We start from the raw sequence: 22,544 nt of genomic DNA on the forward strand, positions 1-22,544 counted from the left end.
AGGCATGGAGGAGGAGGTGTTATAGTGTGTGACTTATTTAGAATTCAAGGCATTCTACAGCAATATGCCATCCCATCTGGTTTGGGCTTAGTGGGACTATCATTAATTTTCAACAGGACAATGACCCAACACATCTCCAGGCTGTGTAAGAGCTATTTTACCAAGAAGGAGAATGATGGAGTGCTGCATCAGATGATCTGGCCTCCACAATCCCCCGACCTCAACCAAATTGAGATGGTTTGGGATGAGTCGGAACGCAGAGTGAAGGAAAGGCAGCCAACAAGTGCTCAGCATATGTGGGAACTCCTTCAATAAAATCATTCCAGGTGAAGCTGGTTGAGAGAATGCCAAGAATGCCAAGAATCAAGGCAAAGGGTGGCAATTTGAAGAATCTCAAATCTCAAATATATTTTGATTTGTTTAACACATTTGTGGCTACTGCATGATTCCATATGTGTTATTTCATAGTTTTGATGTCTTCACTATTATTCTACACTGTAGAAAATAGTAAAAATAAAGAAAAACCTTTGAGTGAGTAGATGTTCTAAAACTTTTGACCGGTAGTGTATATTGTGTAATTTACTGATAGGGATATCTAAAAGTCAAACCAAATTTACAAATGGGAAATATGCCTTAACTCCATGACTTACATTTTTTTCCTTAATCGTCTTCCAAATCTCTGTATTGAACGAGACTGACTTTATGATGACACTTTGTAGTGAATTTTGACACTAGAAGGTCATTTTTTGGTTCAGTTGGTCTTTAAAGGTAGACTCGGCAAAATGACGTTACTACGAGCAGCACCACAGATATTGAGATGAGTGAGATGCAAGACTTCGCTCTCACACAGTCACACACAGTATGTGCGCACACTGTTCACAGCGTGGTAGCCAGGGCACCAAAACAGAGGAGGTTGAGCCTCACTATTCAACGCTCTTAGTTGTTGCAGAAATTGCCCCACTTTGCTGTGTACTTTCTGCATCTATGCCATACCGCTTAGTCTACCTTTAAACTGTCTGAACATTACTGCAACAGAACAATAATTCTCCTGCCATCAGTTCAAGGCCCTGTCTCAGTTCAAGGCCCATCTCCAGCTTGACAGATGCTGGTCTTTATGAGTGTGTTGTTGTGTTGCATGTCATTGCTGTGGCTGTGGTCATGTAGTGAAGACAGCTCCTTCCACACATGGCACAGCAGTTCAAAGTGGAAATTACACCTCACTTACCACTGGACCACATTAGTGCCCATTGTGTGTTTACCTTTATGGTGACACATTGTGATGATATGCATGTGGTACTGTGGAATATCTTGAATATGGTTTGTTTTGTCCAACACAGAAAAAATGTCAATACAAATATAGGAAACCTTCTTACTGAGGCTTTCCTGGTCAGTTCACATCATAGTCACGAAAAACTCCTCGCCCTACTTATGACACAATGCATTTAAAAAACAAACAACGAAGTCCAAGAATCCAAACTCACGAATGCATCTGTTGGTATCGGGAGTCCGCATGCCGAAGTATCCCTGTGGGCACGAGGCGAGGCACACGCCTATCTGGCGGATGTCGTTGCGCTCCAGGAGAATGAAGAGTTTGGGCTTACATTTTATACAGCCATTGTATTCGGAACATCGCTCACAGCCATTTGAGCAAGATGGTGGCCCCTCAGTGCTAACTGTGGAAAGATGAGGGGAAAGAGAGAAGGAGAGGGAGAAAGAGAACAATTAAAAACCAGCATATAAGGTCCAGTTACCACAAAGTGAATAAAGATAAGTGTTTATCTGTTGGCTACAAACACTAGATTCAACACTGGCAGTATCAGTGAGGACATGGCCCTTGTCTATTTTTGCACCACACAGCCATAAACCTGGCAGTAGTTCATGTTGCAGCTAATCTAACCAGGGGCCATGCCAAACATCTTTGTTTGAACAGTTTTCTCACTGTTTACTTGAAACTGCTCGCCGGAGATCCTAAACAGATTTTAGTTGGAGAAGCCCGGGTGTTTGGGACTGACATCCCGCTATGATCGATTCCACATCATGCCATGACATCACACAGCAGGGGCCCCCCTGGGGTCAACTAAAAGTGACTCAGCCATCAGGATCTCGCCAATTACACGAACGTGCACGCCAAAAAGAAAAATGCGCACAAATGCGTTACGTTTCTTCCCAACACTTCTATACAGAGCCGAACATGTTTCGGTGTTTTAATCACCCGCCCACCAAGCGGAATATAACAATCTAAGAATTTTACTGAGCCACAAAACTCTGTCTCAAAGCACCCCATCTGCATTTGGCTCTCATCCACATATAAGCCCATGATCATACTTCATTTCTTCATATCCCTATTTCCTCATCTTCCAAAAAGGCTAGAACTCGGACACTCTGCTCTGCTGCAGCCAGTCATTTAAATGATTGCTCAGAAAGCGTGTCAATATACACATCCTGTTTCTAGGGGCCATTTTGGTGCCAAAATGGCAGTCATACCGGTTGATTTATAGGCCTATGTGGTATCAGCATCTAAATATACACACTCACACTGCAATCAATCTGCCATCCCTGTCTCCCAGAGATAAGTTGGGATGGTAAAAGCTTTAAAAATGTTCCCCCCGCAAATCAAATACGCCATGCCTGAGTCATGGTAACCTCGCATGGAGATGCATCCAAAGTAGCCATTACACAGCCAGAATCTTAACACTTTAATAATGATAAAAATAATAATCACACTGTGTAATAGTTAACCAAAGGTGAGGGGGGTGTTTCCAGGTTGTGACACTATTGTCTGGGAATGGAATGCCATGTATGTTGGGACAGTTTTTTGACCCTGCTGATAGAGGTCACGTACTAGAGCGTGAGTAGCCATATAACTACTCTGGATGAGGTGTTGTCGAACCAGGACAGATGGGCACAGAACATACAGAGATGATGTGATGAAAATATGTTCTGTAAATTCAATGCAGATATGTCAATTTCTCATTTCTAATCTATAAACAGCTTCGGACCTAACATATAAAGGCTGTTGCGCGTGGCAAATTTGGAGCACCTGTTTCACTGAACCTAACTCCTACAAGATGAGTTACCCTAAATCATACACTTCAACCACATGATTATCTACCTGCCAGCCAACAGCAGTGGGTAACAGTCTGTGGGTTAAACCAACTGAAGGTTCCGTGCCGTGTCAATCTCACTTTGTGTGTCAGTCTCTATAAAGGGCGCTCTAGTATATTTAAAAAACCAACAGAAAATAAACTTGAAAAATCGCTTCAAAATTCAAGGGGGAACACTGTTCACCTGGGATAAAACGCTCTTACGTGATAATTGACACATGATTCATAGGTCATTGCTAACTCGTAAGGTATGGTAAAACACACTTTGGGCATCAGAAATACATATTTATTGTGTAATGAAAAGACATAAAAATTCGAGTAAGACCCATCTGATTAGCCTCTAGCCTATCCTCTGGACATCTATAGCCATGCCGAAGCCAAGCTCTATTTACCAAAGCCAAGCTCAATAAAATTCTGACCTCTCCTGACTGCTTGGATGTTTTTCTGGGGTGGGGGTGTAGGAGGGGGGAGAGGCTGGTATCCTCTAAAAGCTCTTCTGAGGGAAAAGGCATTATATTAAAACCAGTGGTAATGCCTTGCACTGAGATTCACCCCGCTCTGAGGGCAGACACTGAGGCTGAGAGTAAGCTCTGTCTTTGTGGGTGCATGAGGTCAGAAAAGTGTTTATAAAACTGCTTGAAAACCAAACAACGCAACACGATCCAACAGCCATGAGCTGAAGTGTCAGAGAGTTGTTCCACTCAGTGCCTCAGAGGCAGACATGGAGAGAACTGTGGTGCTGAAGCTCTAGCCGTAAAACCCAGGGTGAATCCGCCTAAAACCCGACTATAAACATTCTTAATGCCCATAAAAGCTCAACATAAACCAAGAAAGGCATCATCATAAAAAGAGGAAGAAAAGAGGGGCACTCAAAGACAACTGAGGCTACCATAATCCATCTTGGCAAAACAAATGAGGATGAAGAAAAATAAACAACATGTAATCTTTACTGCGGCCGTTAAATGTTTATAAGAAATGTACCACTGTGGCTCTCAGAGGCTACATGGAAACCAGAGAAAGAGAGAAAGTGAAAGAGAGAAAGGGATTTGGTAACTCACTCCGTCTCTGCCTCCGTCCCTTTGAGAGCTTGAGGCCGCTGTCGCTGTGACCCATGGATCCGAGAAAGACCATCGCCAGAGCCACCAGTCCCAGCTGCATAGTCCCTGGTGCTGACCGGCCACGCGGGGTCCCCCCTGCAGGCAGACGGATCAGGCGGGGGGCCCCTTCCACTCTGTGACAGGTGGATCACTCTGCCGCCGCTGCTGCTGTTGCTGCTCCTCCCTGCTGCTTCCCTCCTTCCGCTGCTTCTGTCCGCTTGGTCTCTCTCTCTCTCTCTCTCTCACTCGCTCTCTGTCTCTCACTGTCTCTCTCTACGGGCTGCTGCGTCCGCAACTCCCTTCAGTAGAGGATTATGCTGCTGCGGCTGCAAATCCAAACATTTCCGGGGCACAAGCCATAACGGTGGTGTGCGTGTGTGTGGGGGGGGGGGGGGGGGGGGTGTCGGTTGACGATGTAATGGAGGAGCGATGCGTGGAGTATGAGAGGAGAGGAGAGGAGAGGTGGAAAAAGGAGGAGAGGAGAGTGTGGCACTCCTGTCAGTTCAACCCATGAAGACTCGGTGGGGCTAGAAGTGGAGCAGGCAGCCTGTTGGGGGATCGCCAAGGAGCGTTTGGTGTGAATGAGAGCCTGAGCCCCGGAGCATGTGTCTTATTAAAGATGCTCTGAGGAGGTGTGGGGGGAGGGAGAGGAGTGGGGCTGCTTATAGAAGCTGGAGAAAGGTTCTGGACTCCTACGCGTGACAACACATCTGTCTGTGCCAGGACCTGCTGGGGAGAGAGAGAGAGGTGAGAAGAGAGAGACACAGACAGAGAGACAGAGAGACAGAGAGACAGACAGACAGACAGACAGATGAGCTCTAAAACACCAAGCCATTAAGTTAGCATGTCAAGAGAAAATCCACCTCTTGGCCAAGACTGAAACAGATAAAAGATTTTGTAACAAGAACGGAAATTATATCAATTCCAACCATGTCAACCAACAGCGAACCAATGATAAGTACTGGAATTCAAAGACAGTAATTTGATTCCTCCGTTTTTTAAACTACTTTGAGGGAAAACGTATTGAAACATTTCCAAAGTACACAGTATTACATCTGATAAGTAAAAGACTTGTTTAGGGCAATCAGCGTCCATTTGTCTTTTGACCTGAAATCAAAGCATACGATAATGCACTTTCTTTCCAGATTTAAATGGACCTCAGTCATTTCCAAGCTTTGAAATCGATGCAGATTCATTCAAATTATTAGCAGCTATGGCACAAAGAAACAAAATACCACAAATAGTTTTGGGTCGCTTGCTACACTTCCAGTTGCCTTTGGAGAAGAGAGTTGATTTGAAAAATATGTTTGCTCCATTCTTAAAATAAAAGAATGAAAAAACACATAATAGTCCTTCTACAAACACTTGGAATGAACAGCCTTGTAACATTGGTGCAGAGATCTTCTCAGATAATGTCAAGCTATATTTACAGCTCTTGCACACGGAAGACATAAGGCATAGCTTGTCTGGAACAGTGCAAACAGGGTCTCCTACCCCAAGGGTGAAACTGCAAAACAAGGCCATATTTGGCTGTTGTACTTATTGTGGCTTGTGAATCATACAGAGTAGGCCTACAAAGACATTTGGGTGAGTTCTTAAAGAGCAACTTCCCCTAAAAAAACAACTTCTCATTTAGAAAACAGCCTATGTGGCATAGATATAAGTCAGAAACATGTATTATACTGTCAAAATGTACTTAAGTGTAAATAGGATAATTTTGGTCATAGTCAGTCTTGACCAACACAGTTTTTATTTGATGTTTTTTACTTGTGGCCATCACAATATAAATGAAAGTTGGATTTGTTTTAATCCTGGTCACATGCCGACAGCTGGCAGCACACAAGTAATCATCAATACTGGGGGCAGCTAACTGCATGGTTGACTTTGGATATCCCTATGGGGCTAGTTAGGGACCATCAGGTAAATTACAAAATGTACATAGGACAATTTGTTAAAATTCCAATAGCTCCAAATTTCAATGACTTAAAAATCTCAAACCAACTATAAATTGTAGAAATTCATATACAAAATGAAAGCATTTAATGAAAAAACTAAAAATGTGTGCAAATATTGTCTCATTTACATTGTGTAATGTATTGACGGTCCCTAACTAGCCTCGGCGATAGGTTATCCAAAGTCAAACCAATTTTGCCACAGTTTCACACCAAGCCAATTGTCTAAATAATTTCGCTCTCTCTTCCCACCTGCAAACAAACGCGAGACATGCACATCAATCCCCACCCTGAAACCAACTCGCGTTTGAATTCAGTCATGGTCGCTAGCATTTCTTAATGAACCAAATCTAAAACGAGGCCAAATCAGGAAGTGCAGACACTCTTTAACATTCCAAAAGGACCTACAACGTCCCTACAATACACTACAATGTCTCTAAACTGCACTACAACGTCCATACAATACACTACAATGTCCCTAAACTGCACTACAACGTCCCTACAATACACTACAATGTCCCTAAACTGCACTACAATGTCCCTAAACTGCACTACAACGTCCCTACAATACAATACAATGTCCCTAAACTGCACTACAGCGTCCCTACAATACACTGGAATGTCCCTAAACTGCACTACAACGTCCCTACAATACACTACAATGTCCCTAAACTGCACTACAACGTCCCTACAATACACTACAATGTCCCTAAACTGCACTACAACGTCCCTACAATACACTACAATGTCCCTAAACTGCACTACAACGTCCCTACAATACACTACAATGTCCCTAAACTGCACTACAATGTCCCTAAACTGCACTACAACGTCCCTACAATACAATACAATGTCCCTAAACTGCACTACAGCGTCCCTACAATACACTGGAATGTCCCTAAACTGCACTACAACGTCCCTACAATACACTACAATGTCCCTAAACTGCACTACAACGTCCCTACAATACACTACAATGTCCCTAAACTGCACTACAACGTCCCTACAATACACTACAATGTCCCTAAACTGCACTACAATGTCCCTAAACTGCACTACAACGTCCCTACAATACACTACAATGTCCCTAAACTGTACTACAACGTCCCTACAATACACTACAATGTCCCTAAACTGCACTACAACGTTCCTACAATACACTACAATGTCCCTAAACTGCACTACAGCGTCCCTACAATACACTACAATGTCCCTAAACTGCACTACAATGTCCCTACAATACACTACAATGTCCCTAAACTGCACTCTAGTGTCCCTATTTACTTTATGTTCATATTCTTATATTTTATTATTTCTTTTTGTTGTCGCATTGTTGGGAAGGAACCTGTAAGTAAGCACTTTGTTGGACGATGTATACCATGTGTATCCTGTACATATGACTAATAAAACTTGAAACTTGAAAAACACACTAACACACCACAGCAGCATACAGTATCGCACATGCTGTGTGTTACGGATACAGGTATCCTGTGTCTGTGTGTATCCTGTGTGTGTTTCTTTTCTCTCCTTCTCCCCTCACAGGTGAAAATCATCACTCCCCAATCAGTCAACAATCAACCCATCAATCAGAAGACACACCTCCTCCTGTTTCCTACCCTATCACAGTTCCTTCCCCATGGTTTAAAAACCCCATCATTTGTTTGTTCAGGAGCTCAATCTTTGTAATGCCATGTTGATAGATAGCTGTTCTTTGTAGATTTCAGGGTAGCTCAATCTTTGTAATGCCATGTTGGTAGATCTCTGCTCTTGATAGATTTCAAGAGCTCAATCGTTGTAATGCCATGTTGGTAGATAGCTGTTCTTGATAGATTTCAGTAGCACAATCTCTTTGTAAATGCCATGTATGTAGATCTCTCTCTCTCTGTATTAATTAACCTCTCTTTTGTTTGAGCACCTCCATAGCACTTTGTCATCACCTGTGAGTATTGTTTTGGTTATGGTGTTTGTTTGTTTGCTGGTGGGAAAAGGGGAAACCAAGACAAGTCGCCCATGGGCATACACTACCCGTAGGTAAACTTTGTTAAAACACACTAGTTAGAACTGGGCGGACCACCCACTGTATTTTTGGTTAGTTAGTTAGCTCTTGTTGAAATAGGCTAGTCTAGCTTAGGGGTGTTTTGAATACTTATTGTTTCTTTCCTTGGGTCCAGCTCAGCCCCTTTTCCTGCTTCCCCCCATTACCGTGAGTTTAGAAATAAACCCTGAGTTTGACGGTATTATTTCGGTTGTCGTGGTTATTTCGTTCACTTTTACTTTGTCACTATTATAATTTACATGAGTTATGTTACGGGTCTCACTACCATCCCCCCTAGACTGTTGGGCCAAAAGGGGATTCGTAACACTGTGGTACACATGAATACGGACAAACAGTTTGACACGCTAAATACTCCTCTAGGGAGACTACCTTGCCAAGCCATGTCAAAGATCTCAGTTAACCAGCTTAAGAGGATCTTGGGTTCTGAGAATATGAAATATACTTACTCTGAGAATTACAACCTAACAAGGATAAAGAGTGGGACTTCTTTGTCTCCAAAAACACCCGCACACCCACCTGCACCCCAGCTTTCTCCGCTGTTGCTGCCCGGGTTTATTTGCGTTTTGAGGTGAATATTAGACACATTTCTTCAACAAATCCGCCTAGATTTACCGTCAAGAGCCAAAACCGCTAAGGATTGTTAATTGAGAATGATGCTTTGAGAGCGAGGAGGACATGTCCTGGACCAGGGGAATGAACAACCCAGAACAACACGTCTAGACAAGGGCTGAGTAATTTAGGAGATGTGCCAGAGACAGTTTCACACCAAAATCCACCTACGACTCTTTACTACCTGCCACTCTGTCCCATCCATCCATATCGGACCTTTAAATTACAGCGTGGCAATAAGCCTAGGAGTGGCAATGGACTACTCCTACTCAGAGAGAGAGAGAGAGAGAGTGTAGTGTGTGAGAGAGCGAGCGAGATATGATGAAGAAAGACAAAATAGTTGAAAATATTGATAAGAAAGCAAGGCAGATCAAGAGCAAGATGGGCACAAAACTCACAACATGACAACATAAGTGTCATCCTTCCACATGGCAGCTGACCTGTCCTCTGGATATGAGGAACATCTCACTGACCTGCTCTGGGGTCACAGTGGCACTTCTTGACAGTTTTCTATGTGCTCTGTCTCGGTTCCCTCATCCATTAAACAGACACAGGCACTGTGTCCCTTTCTTCACTGCTGGCTCCATTCATCTGAATGGAACTGAACTCCCTCATCAAATAGTCAGGAGATTAAATTGCCCTGCTCTGTAAGTCCTTTTGATGAATCAATTATTAAAATCAGGCAGGCTCCAGTGAAAGGGAGCTCCCGCTCTGGGAATTTGTTGAAAGTGAGAAAGTGCCACTACACAGAGCTCAGAGTCAGAAACCTAGCCTACCGATGAACCCGTCAAAATAAAGTCATTTAGATCTCACAGAGGCCTAATTCACTGGCTGATGTGGTAGGAGTAGTACAAGAAAATGTGAGCTCAGTAAAACAATAATGGAGTGACACTATCATACTCTATTGCATCCAGCCAATCAAAAATCAGGACTTTCTGCATACCCTAATGTAAATTAAGTTAATTCAACAACATTAAAGAGACCAAACGTGTGTTCAAATAGTCCTGTTTATTATGGTTAGCCAAAACCAATGTTCTGATTGTGACTCCCAGAACATTGTACATTTTGGGGTGCTAAAATTGACTTGGACTGAATTAGGTACAGGAACTCAGCAATACTTTGAGCTAATAATTACTATTCTATAACAGGTGCAAGAACTCAAGCAATAGCAAATCAGAGGTGCCGGTACCAAGTTCCGTTGAGCTCCTGCCCAAATCAAGCACTGCTTATACTGTAGAATCATGAAGCCAAAACAGCCATCTCCACTGTCAACTTCTATGTAAAAAAATAATAATTAAAAATCTCCCAAAACTGCACGTAAATCCAGCAATATTTCAAAAAGCTGTCTTTAGCTTTCTATTGTATTTAGCTATTTTAAAGGTGCAATATGTAACTTTTTGGGCCACCCAACCAAATTCACATAGAAATATGAGTTCTAGCCATCATTCTCATTGAAAGCAAGTCTAAGAAGCGGTGGATCTGTTCTATGTGCGCCATGTCTATGCTTCCTGTTCTTAAGTTTAGTTTTTGCATCTTTTACTTTAGATGGCTGAAAATACAATATTTTAGGTTATGGAAAATATATTTCACAGAGGTTTAGATGGTCCAATGATTCTCTACACTATACTTGCTTGTTTTGTCACATAAACTGAAATTAGGTGAACTATTAGAATTTTAGCAACCAGGAAATGGCAGAGAGATTTCTGCATAGTGCATCTTTAAACTCAGAACACTAGCAGTTGCAATCAGCAGCAAGTGTGAGTGAGACAATGAAAAAGAGCAGAGCAGTAAACAGGCCATAAACACAACTGGTGGTAAAGCACTGAATAAAGTAAGAGTACACACAAACGTTTCGTTCCACTCCCACATTTCATTCCCTGTCCTCCCCAGGACCGCCACAAGCTGCATTGCCTTCCTCTGCTTCCACACAGGCACAGGGAAACAACAACAAAAACTGTGGCAGCCAACAGAGCCTGCTCTGGTGCTACTTATGGACTCCAACACACCTCCTATCCTCCTGTTTTTGTAATATAATGAAATTACTGCTAGGTGGTGCCTGCCACATGGGCACCGAATGGAGAGATTGGCTCCAGTGTAAGGGCTTTTAACTGGGCCTTTTTCTTTCCATTCAGATCCAGATTATTTGGTTCAACAACTGCAGGCAGCGAAGAAACAGGAAAGTTATGTGCACTTTCACCCAGGTATACAGTACATCAATTTTTGATTTACTTTTATTTTCTTATACTCCCATCTCTGCCTCCGGGCTGTAAGCTCTCGTCGCATTAGCCAAACCCGCCCACAGGTCGATGATAGGGGAGACAAACACGCTGGCCAGCTGCCTTGAGACAACAGTCCAGCATTAACAGAGAGGGGTAGAGACAGAGAGAGTCTGCTGTTTGCTGATGATCTGATGCTTCTGTCCCCAACCAAGGAGGGCCTACAGCAGCACCTAGATCTTCTGCACAGATTCTGTCAGACCTGGCCCCTGACCGTAAATCTCAGTAAGACATGGTGGTCCAAAAAAGGTCCAGTTGCCAGGACCATAAATATAAATTTAATCTGGACAACGTTGCTCTGGAGCACACAAAAATATATACCTATATATCTAAACATCAGCACCACAGGTAACTTCCACAAACATGTGAACGATCTGAAACACAAGGCAAGAAGGGCCTTCTACACCACACCATTAATTAGGCCAATACCCGCTAATTATCATAATTCAGAAAAGAGCTGTTAAATTCCACAACTACCTAAAAGGAAGCAATTCCCAAACCTTCCATAACAAAGCCATCACCTACAGAGAGATTAACGTAGAGAAGTGTCTCCTAAGCAAGCTGGTACTGTGGCTCTGTTCACAAACAGACACCACAGAGCCCCAGGACAGCAACACAATTATACCATGAAAAAATTTATATGATAATTACTTGACACATTGGAAAGAATTGACCAAAAGCAAATCAAACTGGAATGCTATTTGGCCTTAAACAGAGAGTACAAAGTAGCAGAATAGCAGACCACTGTGACTGACCCAAAATTGAGGAAAGCTTTGACTATGTACTGACTCAGTGAGCATAGCCTTGCTATTGAGAGAGGCTGCCATTGGCAGACCTGGCACTCGAGAGAAGACAGGCTATGTGCACTCTACCTACAAAATGAGGTGGAAACTGAGCTGCACTTCCTAACCTCCTGTTAAATGTATGACCATATTAGAGACACATACAGTGCCTTGCGAAAGTATTCGGCCCCCTTGAACTTTGCGACCTTTTGCCACATTTCAGGCTTCAAACATAAAGATATAAAACTGTATTTTTTTGTGAAGAATCAACAACAAGTGGGACACAATCATGAAGTGGAACGACATTTATTGGATATTTCAAACTTTTTTAACAAATCAAAAACTGAAAAATTGGGCGTGCAAAATTATTCAGCCCCTTTACTTTCAGTGCAGCAAACTCTCTCCGGAAGTTCAGTGAGGATCGCTGAATGATCCAATGTTGACCTAAATGACTAATGATGATAAATACAATCCACCTGTGTGTAATCAAGTCTCCGTATAAATGCACCTGCACTGTGATAGTCTCAGAGGTCCGATAAAAGCGCAGAGAGCATCATGAAGAACAAGGAACACACCAGGCAGGTCCGAGATACTGTTGTGAAGAAGTTTAAAGCCGGATTTGGATACAAAAATATTTCCTAAGCTTTAAACATCCCAAGGAGCACTGTGCAAGCGATAATATTGAAATGGAAGGAGTATCAGACCACTGCAAATCTACCAAGACCTGGCCGTCCCTCTAAACTTTCAGCTCATACAAGGAGAAGACTGATCAGAGATGCAGCCAAGAGGCCCATGATCACTCTGGATGAACTGCAGAGATCTACAGCTGAGGTGGGAGACTCTGTCCAGAGGACAACAATCAGTCGTATATTGCAAAAATCTGGCCTTTATGGAAGAGTGGCAAGACGAAAGCCATTTCTTAAAGATATCCATGAAAAGTGTTGTTTAAAGTTTGCCACAAGCCACCTGGGAGACACACCAAACATGTGGAAGAAGGTGCTCTGGTCAGATGAAACCAAAATTGAACTTTTTGGCAACAATGCAAAACGTTATGTTTGGCATAAAAGCAACACAGCTCATCACCCTGAACACACCATCCCCACTGTCAAACATGGTGGTGGTAGTATCATGGTTTGGGCCTGCTTTTCTTCAGCAGGGACAGGGAAGATGGTTAAAATTGATGGGAAGATGGATGGAGCCAAATACAGGACCATTCTGGAAGAAAACCTGATGGAGTCTGCAAAAGACCTGAGACTGGGACGGAGATTTGTCTTTCAACAAGACAATGATCCAAAACATAAAGCAAAAACTACAATGGAATGGTTCAAAAATAAACATATCCAGGTGTTAGAATGGCCAAGTCGAAGTCCAGACCTGAATCCAATCGAGAATCTGTGGAAAGAACTGAAAACTGCTGTTCACAAATGCTCTCCATCCAACCTCACTGAGCTCGAGCTGTTTTGCAAGGAGGAATGGGAAAAAATGTCAGTCTCTCGATGTGCAAAACTGATAGAGACATACCCCAAGCGACTTACAGCTGTAATCGCAGCAAAAGGTGGCGCTACAAAGTATTAACTTAAGGGGGCTGAATAATTTTGCACGCCCAATTTTTCAGTTTTTGATTTGTTAAAAAAGTTTGAAATATCCAATAAATGTTGTTCCACTTCATGATTGTGTCCCACTTGTTGTTGATTCTTCACAAAAAAATACAGTTTTATATCTTTATGTTTGAAGCCTGAAATGTGGCAAAAGGTCGCAAAGTTCAAGGGGGCCGAATACTTTCGCAAGGCACTGTATAGTGCCTTTGTTATGTTACAGCCTTACTCTACAATGTATTCAATTAAACAATTTCCTCAGCAATCTACACACAATACCCCATAATGACAAGACAAAAACAGGTTTTTAGAAATATTAGCAAATTTATTAACTACAAAAAACAGAAATTCTTTCTTTACATAAGTATTCAGACCCTTTGCTATGAGACTCGAAATTGAGCTCAGGAGCATCCTGTTTCCATTGATCATCCTCGAGATGTTTCTACAACTTGGAGTCCAACTGTGGTAATTTAAATTGATTGGACATGATTTGGAAAAGGCACACACCTGTCTACATAAGCTCCCACAGTTGACAGTGCATGTCAGAGCAAAAACAAAGCCATGAGGTTGAAGGAATTGTACGTAGAGCTTCAAGGCAGGATTGTGTCCAGGCACAGATCTTGGGAAGGGTACCAAACATTTCTGTAGCATTGAAGGTCACCAAGGACACAGTGGCCTCCATACATTTTAAATGGAAGAAGTTTGGAACCTGCAACTCTTCCTAGAGCTGGTCGCCCGGACAAACTGAGCAATCTGGGGAGAAGGGCCTTGATCAGGGAGTTGACCATGAACCCGATGGTCACTCTGACAGAGCTCTAGTCCCTCTGTGGAGATGGGAGAACCTTTCAGAAGGACAACCATCTCTGCAACACTCCACCAATCAGGCCTTTATGGTAGAGTGGCCAGGCTGAAGCCACTCCTCACTAAAAGGCACATGACAGCAAGCTAGGAGTTTGACAAAAGGCACCTAAAGACTCTTAGACCATGAGAAAAAAGATGATCTGGTCCGATGAAACCAAGATTGAGGTCTTTGGGCTGAATGCCAAGTGTCACGTCTGGAGGCAGTGGTGGAAAAAGTACCCAATTGTCACACTTGAGTAAAAGTAAAAATACCTTAATAGAAAATTACTCAAGTAAAAGTGAATGTCAACCAGTAAAATGCTACTTGAGTAAAAGTCTAAAAGTATTTGGCTTTAAATATATTTAAGTATCAAAAGTAAATGGAATTGATAAAATGTTCTTATGTATCAAAAGTGAAAGTATAAATTATTTCAAATTCCTTATATTACCCAAACCAGGCGGCACGATTTTCTTGTTTTTTGTCATTTATGGATAGCCAGTGGCACACTTCAGCACTCAGACATAAATTACAAACGAAGCATTTGTGTTTAGTTAATCTACCAGATCAGGTAGTAGGGATGTCCAGGGATGTTCTCTTGATAAGCGTGTGAATTGGACCATTTTCCTGTCCTGCTAAGCATTCAATTGTAACAAGTAATTTGGGGTGTCAGTGAAAATGTATGGAGCAAAAAGGACATTATTTTAAAAAGTAAAAGTTGTCAAAAATAAAAATAGTAGAATAAAGTAGATACCAAAAAAAAAAGACTTAAGTAGTACTTTAAAGTATTTTTAAGTGGTACTTTACACCACTGTCTGGAGGAAACTGGCACCATCCCTACAGTGAAGCATGGTGGTGGCAGTAGCATGCTGTGGGGATGTTTTTCAGCGACAGGGACTGGGAGACTAGTCACGATCGAGCAAAGATGAACAGAGCAAATTACAGAGAGATCCTCGATGAAAACCTGCTCCAGAGCACTCAGGACCTTAGACTAGGGCAAAGGTTCTCCTTTCAACAGAACAACGACCCTAAGCACACAGCCAAGACAACGCAGGAGTGGCTTTGGGATATGTCTCTGAATGTCCTTGAGTGGCTCAGCCAGAGCCCGGACTTAAACCTGATCGAACATCCAACCTGACGGAGCTTGAGAGGATCTGCACAGAAGAATGGAAGAGACTCCCCAAATACAGGTGTGCCAAGCTTGTAGCGTCATACCCAAGAAGACTCAAGACTGTAATCTCTGCCAAAGATGCTTCAACAAAGTACTGAGTAAAGGGTCTGAATATGAATGTACATTTGATATTTCAGATGTTTATTTTTAATAAATTAGCAACAATTTCTAAAAATCCATTATTGCTTAGTCATTATGGGGTATTGTGTGTAGATTGATGAGGGACACAACAATTTCATCAAGTTTAGAATAAGGCTGTAACCTAACAAAATGTGGGAAAAGTCAAGGGGTCTGAATACTTTCCAAAGGCACTGTATTTCCTTCATATTACACAGACCCACAAATAATTAAAAAAAACGAATTCAATTTTGATAAAATACCACAGTGTGCCATCACAGCAGCTAGATTTGTGACCTGTTACCACAAGAAAAGGGCAACAAGTGAAGAATAAACACCATTGTAAATACATCCCATATTTACGTTTATTTATTTTCCCTTTTGTAATTTAACTATTTGCACATAGTTATAACACTGTACATAGCCATAATAAGACATTTGAAATGTTATGAGTGTAAACTATTATGAGTGCAATGTATATAGTTCGTTTTTATTGTTTATTTCACTTTTATTTATCTATTTCACTTGCTTTGGCAATGTAAACATGTGTTTCCTATTCCAATAAAGCCCTTTGAATTTAATTTAATTGAGAGAGTGAGTGAGGAGAGTAGAGCGAAAGGAAGAGAGAAGGAGAGAGGCAATGATAGTGAGGAAATAGGTGGTAGGAAGCCGTTATCAGTAGTCACTCTCCTTCATGTTCTAGGCCCCATAGACTGCTCAGCACCATTGACACTCTCTAATCTAAAGCAGCAGGCAGTAGTAGCACCTTGCAAGGCATCTGCATGTGCACGTGTGCCGAAAAACACCTGGCTCTGCCACTGGAATGCTTCAGGAGCCTCCACAGCCCATTATTGGTAATCACTTCCTGTGCAGAGAAAGATGGGTAAAATGTGCTACAGATGTAGACTACAACACTAATGGACTGCCTGCTATGTACTGCACAGTAGATCTCTCTCCTTCCTTCCTCCTCCACCTCCTTGTCTGATCTCTCCCACTGAGTTGTACAAGGAGGAGAATCCCTCTGTGTTCCCAGCACCACCCTGCTCTTTCAAACGCACCCATAGTCTATGGGGCGCCAGCAGTCAGGGTTAGCCACACTGTCTGTCTGCATGCCGCACATGCTAGCACACCATGCTGACTTACAGCTGCCTACATTGGTCTTCTGAGTAGAAAGGAAAATCTATTGGAGATCCCCACCTGCCCCAGTCCACTCCAGCAGCTCTCTCTCCCATAATCTCGGTCTCCAATTGTCTGTCTCCCTCCTGCTTATCAATCTCTTTTTAAAGCGGAACTCAAGTGGTCAGTGTTAATGTAAGACTGGTGGAGAAGCAGACAGAGACAGACAGATACAGACAGAGACAGAAAACCATAGAGAAAGAAAGAGAGCAAGAATGAGAGAGTGAGAACAAGAGAGCAAGAAGGAGAGTGAGCGAGAGGGAGAGATAAATGGAGCCAGTGCTGTTTTAATTAACTGCTAAATTGCTGCTGCAACATGTGGAGTGCCAAAATAAATTTCTGCACTCTATTCCCTAAATATGCTTGAAAAGCGACCAGCAGAAGAAAAAAGCATGCCTTCATACAATCAGGGCACCCCTAATGAGGCATTTAGGATGTCTCAAATTTCAGATTTTTTTCTCCAGAAAAAGTGATATAAATATGTTTTATTAAATATCATGGGGTTCCTTATGCACACAGGTTACTGAAAATGAGATGATTCCTCTTCCGACATGCATTTTTGAATGTTAATGACAGTAATATATTTTTCAGACAAAAAATATTTTTCCTGACACTTACCTGGTTCTACAAAATAACAGCAAATTACATAATGTTGCATTTCACAAAATAAAACAAGACCAATTTCAATGTCACTGACATTTAAAAAGTTGAATACTAAAATCATTCAATAATGAAAAAACCTAATAATAATAAAAAATAATAACACCTCAAAAATACTTTCATTTTGACCATTAAATGAGGGTTGTTTATTAGAGGTAAGCCTATTATTCGGCATTAATTAAAAGTTAATTAAGCCATAGTAGGCTAATAGGCTAGCCTAAAAAAATAAGTAATTTATTTCCCATATTACTAAAACGAATTACAGAGCTCTAAACTATTCCAAAATGCACTATCAGTTTCCAGTCATACAGAATCCACAGCAGAATAACAGCTTGGAAATTCGACCTACCTGTGCATTGCAAACCTCTTATGGTGAGATCCAGTGAGTTGTCGGGTCTCAATTTCCTTTTTATAAGGGAAAATTCGTAACTTGTTTGGTTTCAAAAGAACTCCTCCTACATGACCCCTTCACATGAGATGATAAAGAGATATTAGATCATTATAGAGAAACAAATCATTCCCTTTGTTGTATTTTATCAGTTGGCAATTTATGTTGCCATCAAACATTTGGGCTCTCCGTGTGCATTATTTATGGAAATTCAAAAATCTGCAACTCATTTCAAATAAAATGAGAAACTAATCTTTCAAATGCAATCCGCTGAAAAAATGTTTGTATAACTTTTGCTATTTCTTTCAGTCAGCGCAGTTATTTATAAGAAGGCTCGTGCTAGTAAATCACTCACTTGATGCAATTTCCACATAAATCCAATTTTAAGCGTCGGAAACCTTCCAACTCAGACAAGTCATTCACAATCCTGGGGTATTTGCATCCAACCCCATCTAGTGCAGGAGTCTCCGCATGCATGATGTTGAGTTGGCCCCACCCCTCAAACTCACACAGACTGCGAGACGAAAAACCAGAGGTGGAATAGTTGGGTTGTGCTGTGCTGTTTGTTTATATCAACAAATCTGGTTAAATACCATTAGTTCTAATCTGTGCTGTAATGAAGCACGAAAAAAATACCCGTAACTTTCGGCCATCAAGCCTTGCCCAGCTGGATTGGTTTACCCTTAAAGTGAGGCATTTAAATTAGGTCTATTACGACAACTGATAGGCTACAATCTTATTTTACGGGTCAAACGACTTTTCTAATTATAATATTTTTCTACCTAAGAAAATATATTTTGACCTTGCATTTAAATACATCATCCTCAGTGGCTGTGCATAGGTCTAGTCATTTTTACTGACAACTAGGCCTACACTAATAAGATTATTGAATCAATTTGATTATGCATATCTCTCCTTGACAGGTGTTCTCCTGCCAGCGCGCGAACGTGTAGTTTTGGCGCAGTGTAAGGCCCGTGCAAAGGATGCAAAAGAAAGGTAGACTTTGCCCAAATCGATATCACCATTCAAATGTTGAGCGGTTTGTTTCTAAAAAAAAATATTTGGCCATATTTGCGGTAGGCTAATATTAACTGGCAGTTGGAATTGTTAAATTAAATAGTATTGACTTGAGGTAAAAACGTTTGGTTACTACAGTAGGTAGGCTATGCCATTACTATCCTAAAGTCCTACTAGAGTACATACAGTACTGTATGACTTTGAGGGGGAACTTTTCTACTCATAGCCTTTAGGCTGTACAGGATACAAAAGTTGTAACTTACCGAAAGTGCTACCTTTCTTTTATTATCTAGGATAGTAGCCAAAATATATCGTCCATGGTGGTTGTGCATCTGTCATTTTATTTGCAGTAGCTGATAACGCTAACTCTCCTTGACAGGTGCTTGCCGCCATGTGTGCAAAAGAAGAGCGCGAGAACTGGACGTGTTGACGCCATGTGCGAACAAGGTGAAAAATGCCAAACAAATAATGTTGTCTTTTATTTGTCGAAGTATGTTTGATTCTTTTGAAGTGTCCAGTTTTGCTGAAGTAATATTGATTGCCAACAGTGTCATACTTGAGTAAAAGTAAAGATACCAAAATAAAATGACTCTAGTAAAAGTGAAAGTCACCCAGTAAAATACTACTTGAGTAAAAGTCTAAAAGTATTTGGTTTTAAATATACTAAGTATCAAAGTACATGTAATTACCAAAATATACTTAAGTTTCAAAGGTAAAAAATATAAATAATTTCACATTCCTTATATTAAGCAAACCAGAAGGCATGATATTCTTGTTTTATTTCATTTATGGATAGCCAGGGCACAATCCAACATTTAGGGAGTCCGAGGTAGTAGGGATGACCAGGGATGTTCTCTCGAGAAGTGTGTGAATTTGACAATTTTCTTGTCTTGCTAAGCATTCGGACTAGGACATACAGTATGACTTCAAAGAGCAAGGTTAGTTCACCATAGGGCAACGCACAATTGGCCCAGTGTCGTCCGTCTTGGTCGGTGTAGACTGTCATTGTAAATAAGAATTTGTTCTTAACTGACTTGCCTAGTTAAATAAAGGTTAAATAAATAAATAAAATACAATTCAAATTATCTGCCTTTTCTAATATGGTCTAAAAGTACTACCTTTTCTAATGTTCAATAACTTATTTAAAACCACCTGTTTTGCATAAGGTTATCGAACTGTGACAGAAGGGGCATTATTAAATGTAGGCTATACTGTGTGGGCCAGTAGGCAGAGTGGTCCTGGAGTCATAGCAAATGTTGAATAAGCCATTGAGTTCCCAAAATGTTGCACTTATTGTCATGAACAATAATCAACCTAGCCAGAGAGCAAGATAAACACAAATATTATATATACCTCCAAAACCCTGGGCCCTTTTAAACTAAATATGGTGTACTTCGGTCATGTATATTTTAACGCTCCCCACCTATTTCCTTCCTACCACCTCTCCATTTTGCAGAGGGGCAAGGTCGAGAGTGTGTGCTATTCACTAATAAGGAGCAGGAAAGTTTTCTAATGAGTTTTGGCCCACCAGTCCACCTAAAGAGATTATGTATTATTTACACCAGAACTGGACTCATATAAACCAATCTTGCATGACATGGAATGATCATGCTTAAAGTGTTGTTTAGTAATAGGAAACTCATAGTTCCATCAATCTCTCTCTTGCTCTCGCTCTCCCGCTCTCTTTCCCAGTGATGAATAACAGTCAGCACACTTGTTTCTCTTAAGTGTTGCAGAATGTTTAGATACCAAAATTGTTTAGATACCTGTCAAATCAACCAGAGTATTTGTGCCAATAGAATAAGAGAATGAGAGTGAGAGTAGAGAGAAATGACAAGCGTAGAAGAAATGACAAGCTTAGTAAGCTTCTGCACTGACAGTATACATTGTGTAGAAAACATTAAGACCACCTTCCAAATATTGAGTTGCCCCCCCCCACCCCCATGTTGACTCCAATGTTTCCCACAGTTGTTTCAAGTTGGCTGGATGTCCTTTGGGTGGTCGACCATTCCTGATACACATGGGAAACTGTTGAGCGTGAAAAACCCAGCAGCGCTGCAGTTCTTGATACAAACCGATGCGCCTAGCACTTACTGTACTACCATACCACGTTCAAAGGCATTTAAATATTTTGTTTTGCCCATTCACCCTCTGAATGGCACACACACAATCCATGTCTCAATTGTCTCAAGGCGTAAAAATCCTTCTTTAACCTGTCTCCTCCCCTTCATTTACACTGCTTGAAGTACATTTAACAAGTAAGATCAATAAGGGATCATAGCATTAGCTTGGATTCACCTGGTCAGTCTATGTCATGGAAATAGGAGGTATTCTTAATGTTTTGTACACTCAGTGTATGTTAAATTAACATCAATCTCAAAACAGTTTATATTTCCTCATAATCCAACAGGGGGCCATAAACAGCAATACCTGGAGATTCTTCAGATCAGTGATCCTTGTAAACTGTGAATTTTGGGCGAGAGGTTCCCAGTCTCCTTTTCGTTGGGGCTCAAACCACAATATGTGAGACAACTTACAGTTTATAAATCGCTTTGGTACTATTTTCACATATATGTGGTGAATTGTTTTACTCTTAGTACAAAACTCCAATCTGGTAACACTTGTAACACAGCCAGTCTTACAATCAAAACCTTTCATTGTGCATTCATTTTGTTTGTAGACATCTTTCACCACACACCCATTGACCCAAAATACAAGTTTACTGTGAAATATAATGAGTACATTGGTTTAATCACAAAAACACAACCTAATGATATCTTCTCAATGTAGTTATTTTAACAACCAGTTAATCCAATAGTAAAACATGTAAGATATGTTTAAAAATTGCGTTTTGAATGTCGTATGCTACAGTACTGTAAATTACAGTACATTACACTGTTTTCACATTAGGCAATATACTTACAATACACATTAAAATGGACCCTGAAGGAGGGTGGTACACTCATACGGACTGTCTTGAGCATTTGGCATTATGTTCTCATCGTAATTGAGGTAAATATCCTCATTGTTCATGCATCTGGGAAAAACCTTTTGGCATGGCGAATCCAAGCCTAATATAGGTCTGAATTGAAATAATTTCATGCCTCATTGATGGTCCGCTCATGGGGATGGCAATTATACATTTTTTTAATCAATCAATCAAATGTATTTATAAAGCCCTTTTTACATCAGCAGTTGTTGGGGCGGCAGGGTAGCCTAGTGGTTAGAGCATTGGACTAGTAACCGGAAGGTTGCAAGTTCAAATCCCAGAGCTGACACGGTACAAATCTGTCGTTCTGCCCCTGAACAAGTAGCTAACCCACTGTTCCTAGGCTGTCATTAAAAATAAGAATTTGTTCTTAACTGACTTTCCTAGTTAAATAAAAAATATGTTTATACAGAAACCAAACTTAAAACCCCAGAGAGCAAGCAATCGGATGTAGAATCATGTATTGTAATTTACAGTATGTATCGTAGTTGTCTTTTATGTGGCTATATAATCACAGCAGGTGATTTGGTTTGATTCGCACTGGGGTCACATACCAAAAGGTTGTCACTTTGGATAAAAGTCTCTGCTCCATAAATGCCATATATTATGGGAATTTTAGTAAAACATGTTTACTGTATATAGAGGATGCATTTCTTTCTTGTTTTGGACCAATACACACAAATGTGTATTGGTATTATATTATATTGATATTGTATT

The 22,544-nt window shown here is 41.0% G+C and overlaps 1 protein-coding gene across 2 annotated transcripts in view; it reads right to left on the reverse strand.

Moving 5' to 3' along the window:
- Window positions 1-18,261, reverse strand: part of LOC139380882 (R-spondin-1-like) — a 38,427-nt gene extending 20,166 nt beyond the window's left edge. Inside the window, exons 1-4 of one of the 2 annotated variants that reach the window (XM_071124036.1) lie at window positions 18,177-18,261; window positions 17,783-17,899; window positions 4,163-4,930; window positions 1,482-1,673 (exon numbers count right to left, since the gene is read on the reverse strand). In XM_071124036.1, the coding sequence (XP_070980137.1) occupies window positions 1,482-1,673; window positions 4,163-4,262 (292 nt within the window). In that variant the 5' untranslated portion in view covers window positions 4,263-4,930; window positions 17,783-17,899; window positions 18,177-18,261. Of the gene's footprint in view, window positions 1-1,481; window positions 1,674-4,162; window positions 4,931-17,782 lie in introns of both variants that reach the window. The other variant, XM_071124026.1, reaches the window with a different exon arrangement.
- Window positions 18,262-22,544: the final 4,283 nt, after the last annotated feature.

This window comes from Oncorhynchus clarkii, chromosome 2 (assembly GCF_045791955.1).
Source record: "Oncorhynchus clarkii lewisi isolate Uvic-CL-2024 chromosome 2, UVic_Ocla_1.0, whole genome shotgun sequence".
Classification (NCBI taxonomy): domain Eukaryota; kingdom Metazoa; phylum Chordata; class Actinopteri; order Salmoniformes; family Salmonidae; genus Oncorhynchus; species Oncorhynchus clarkii.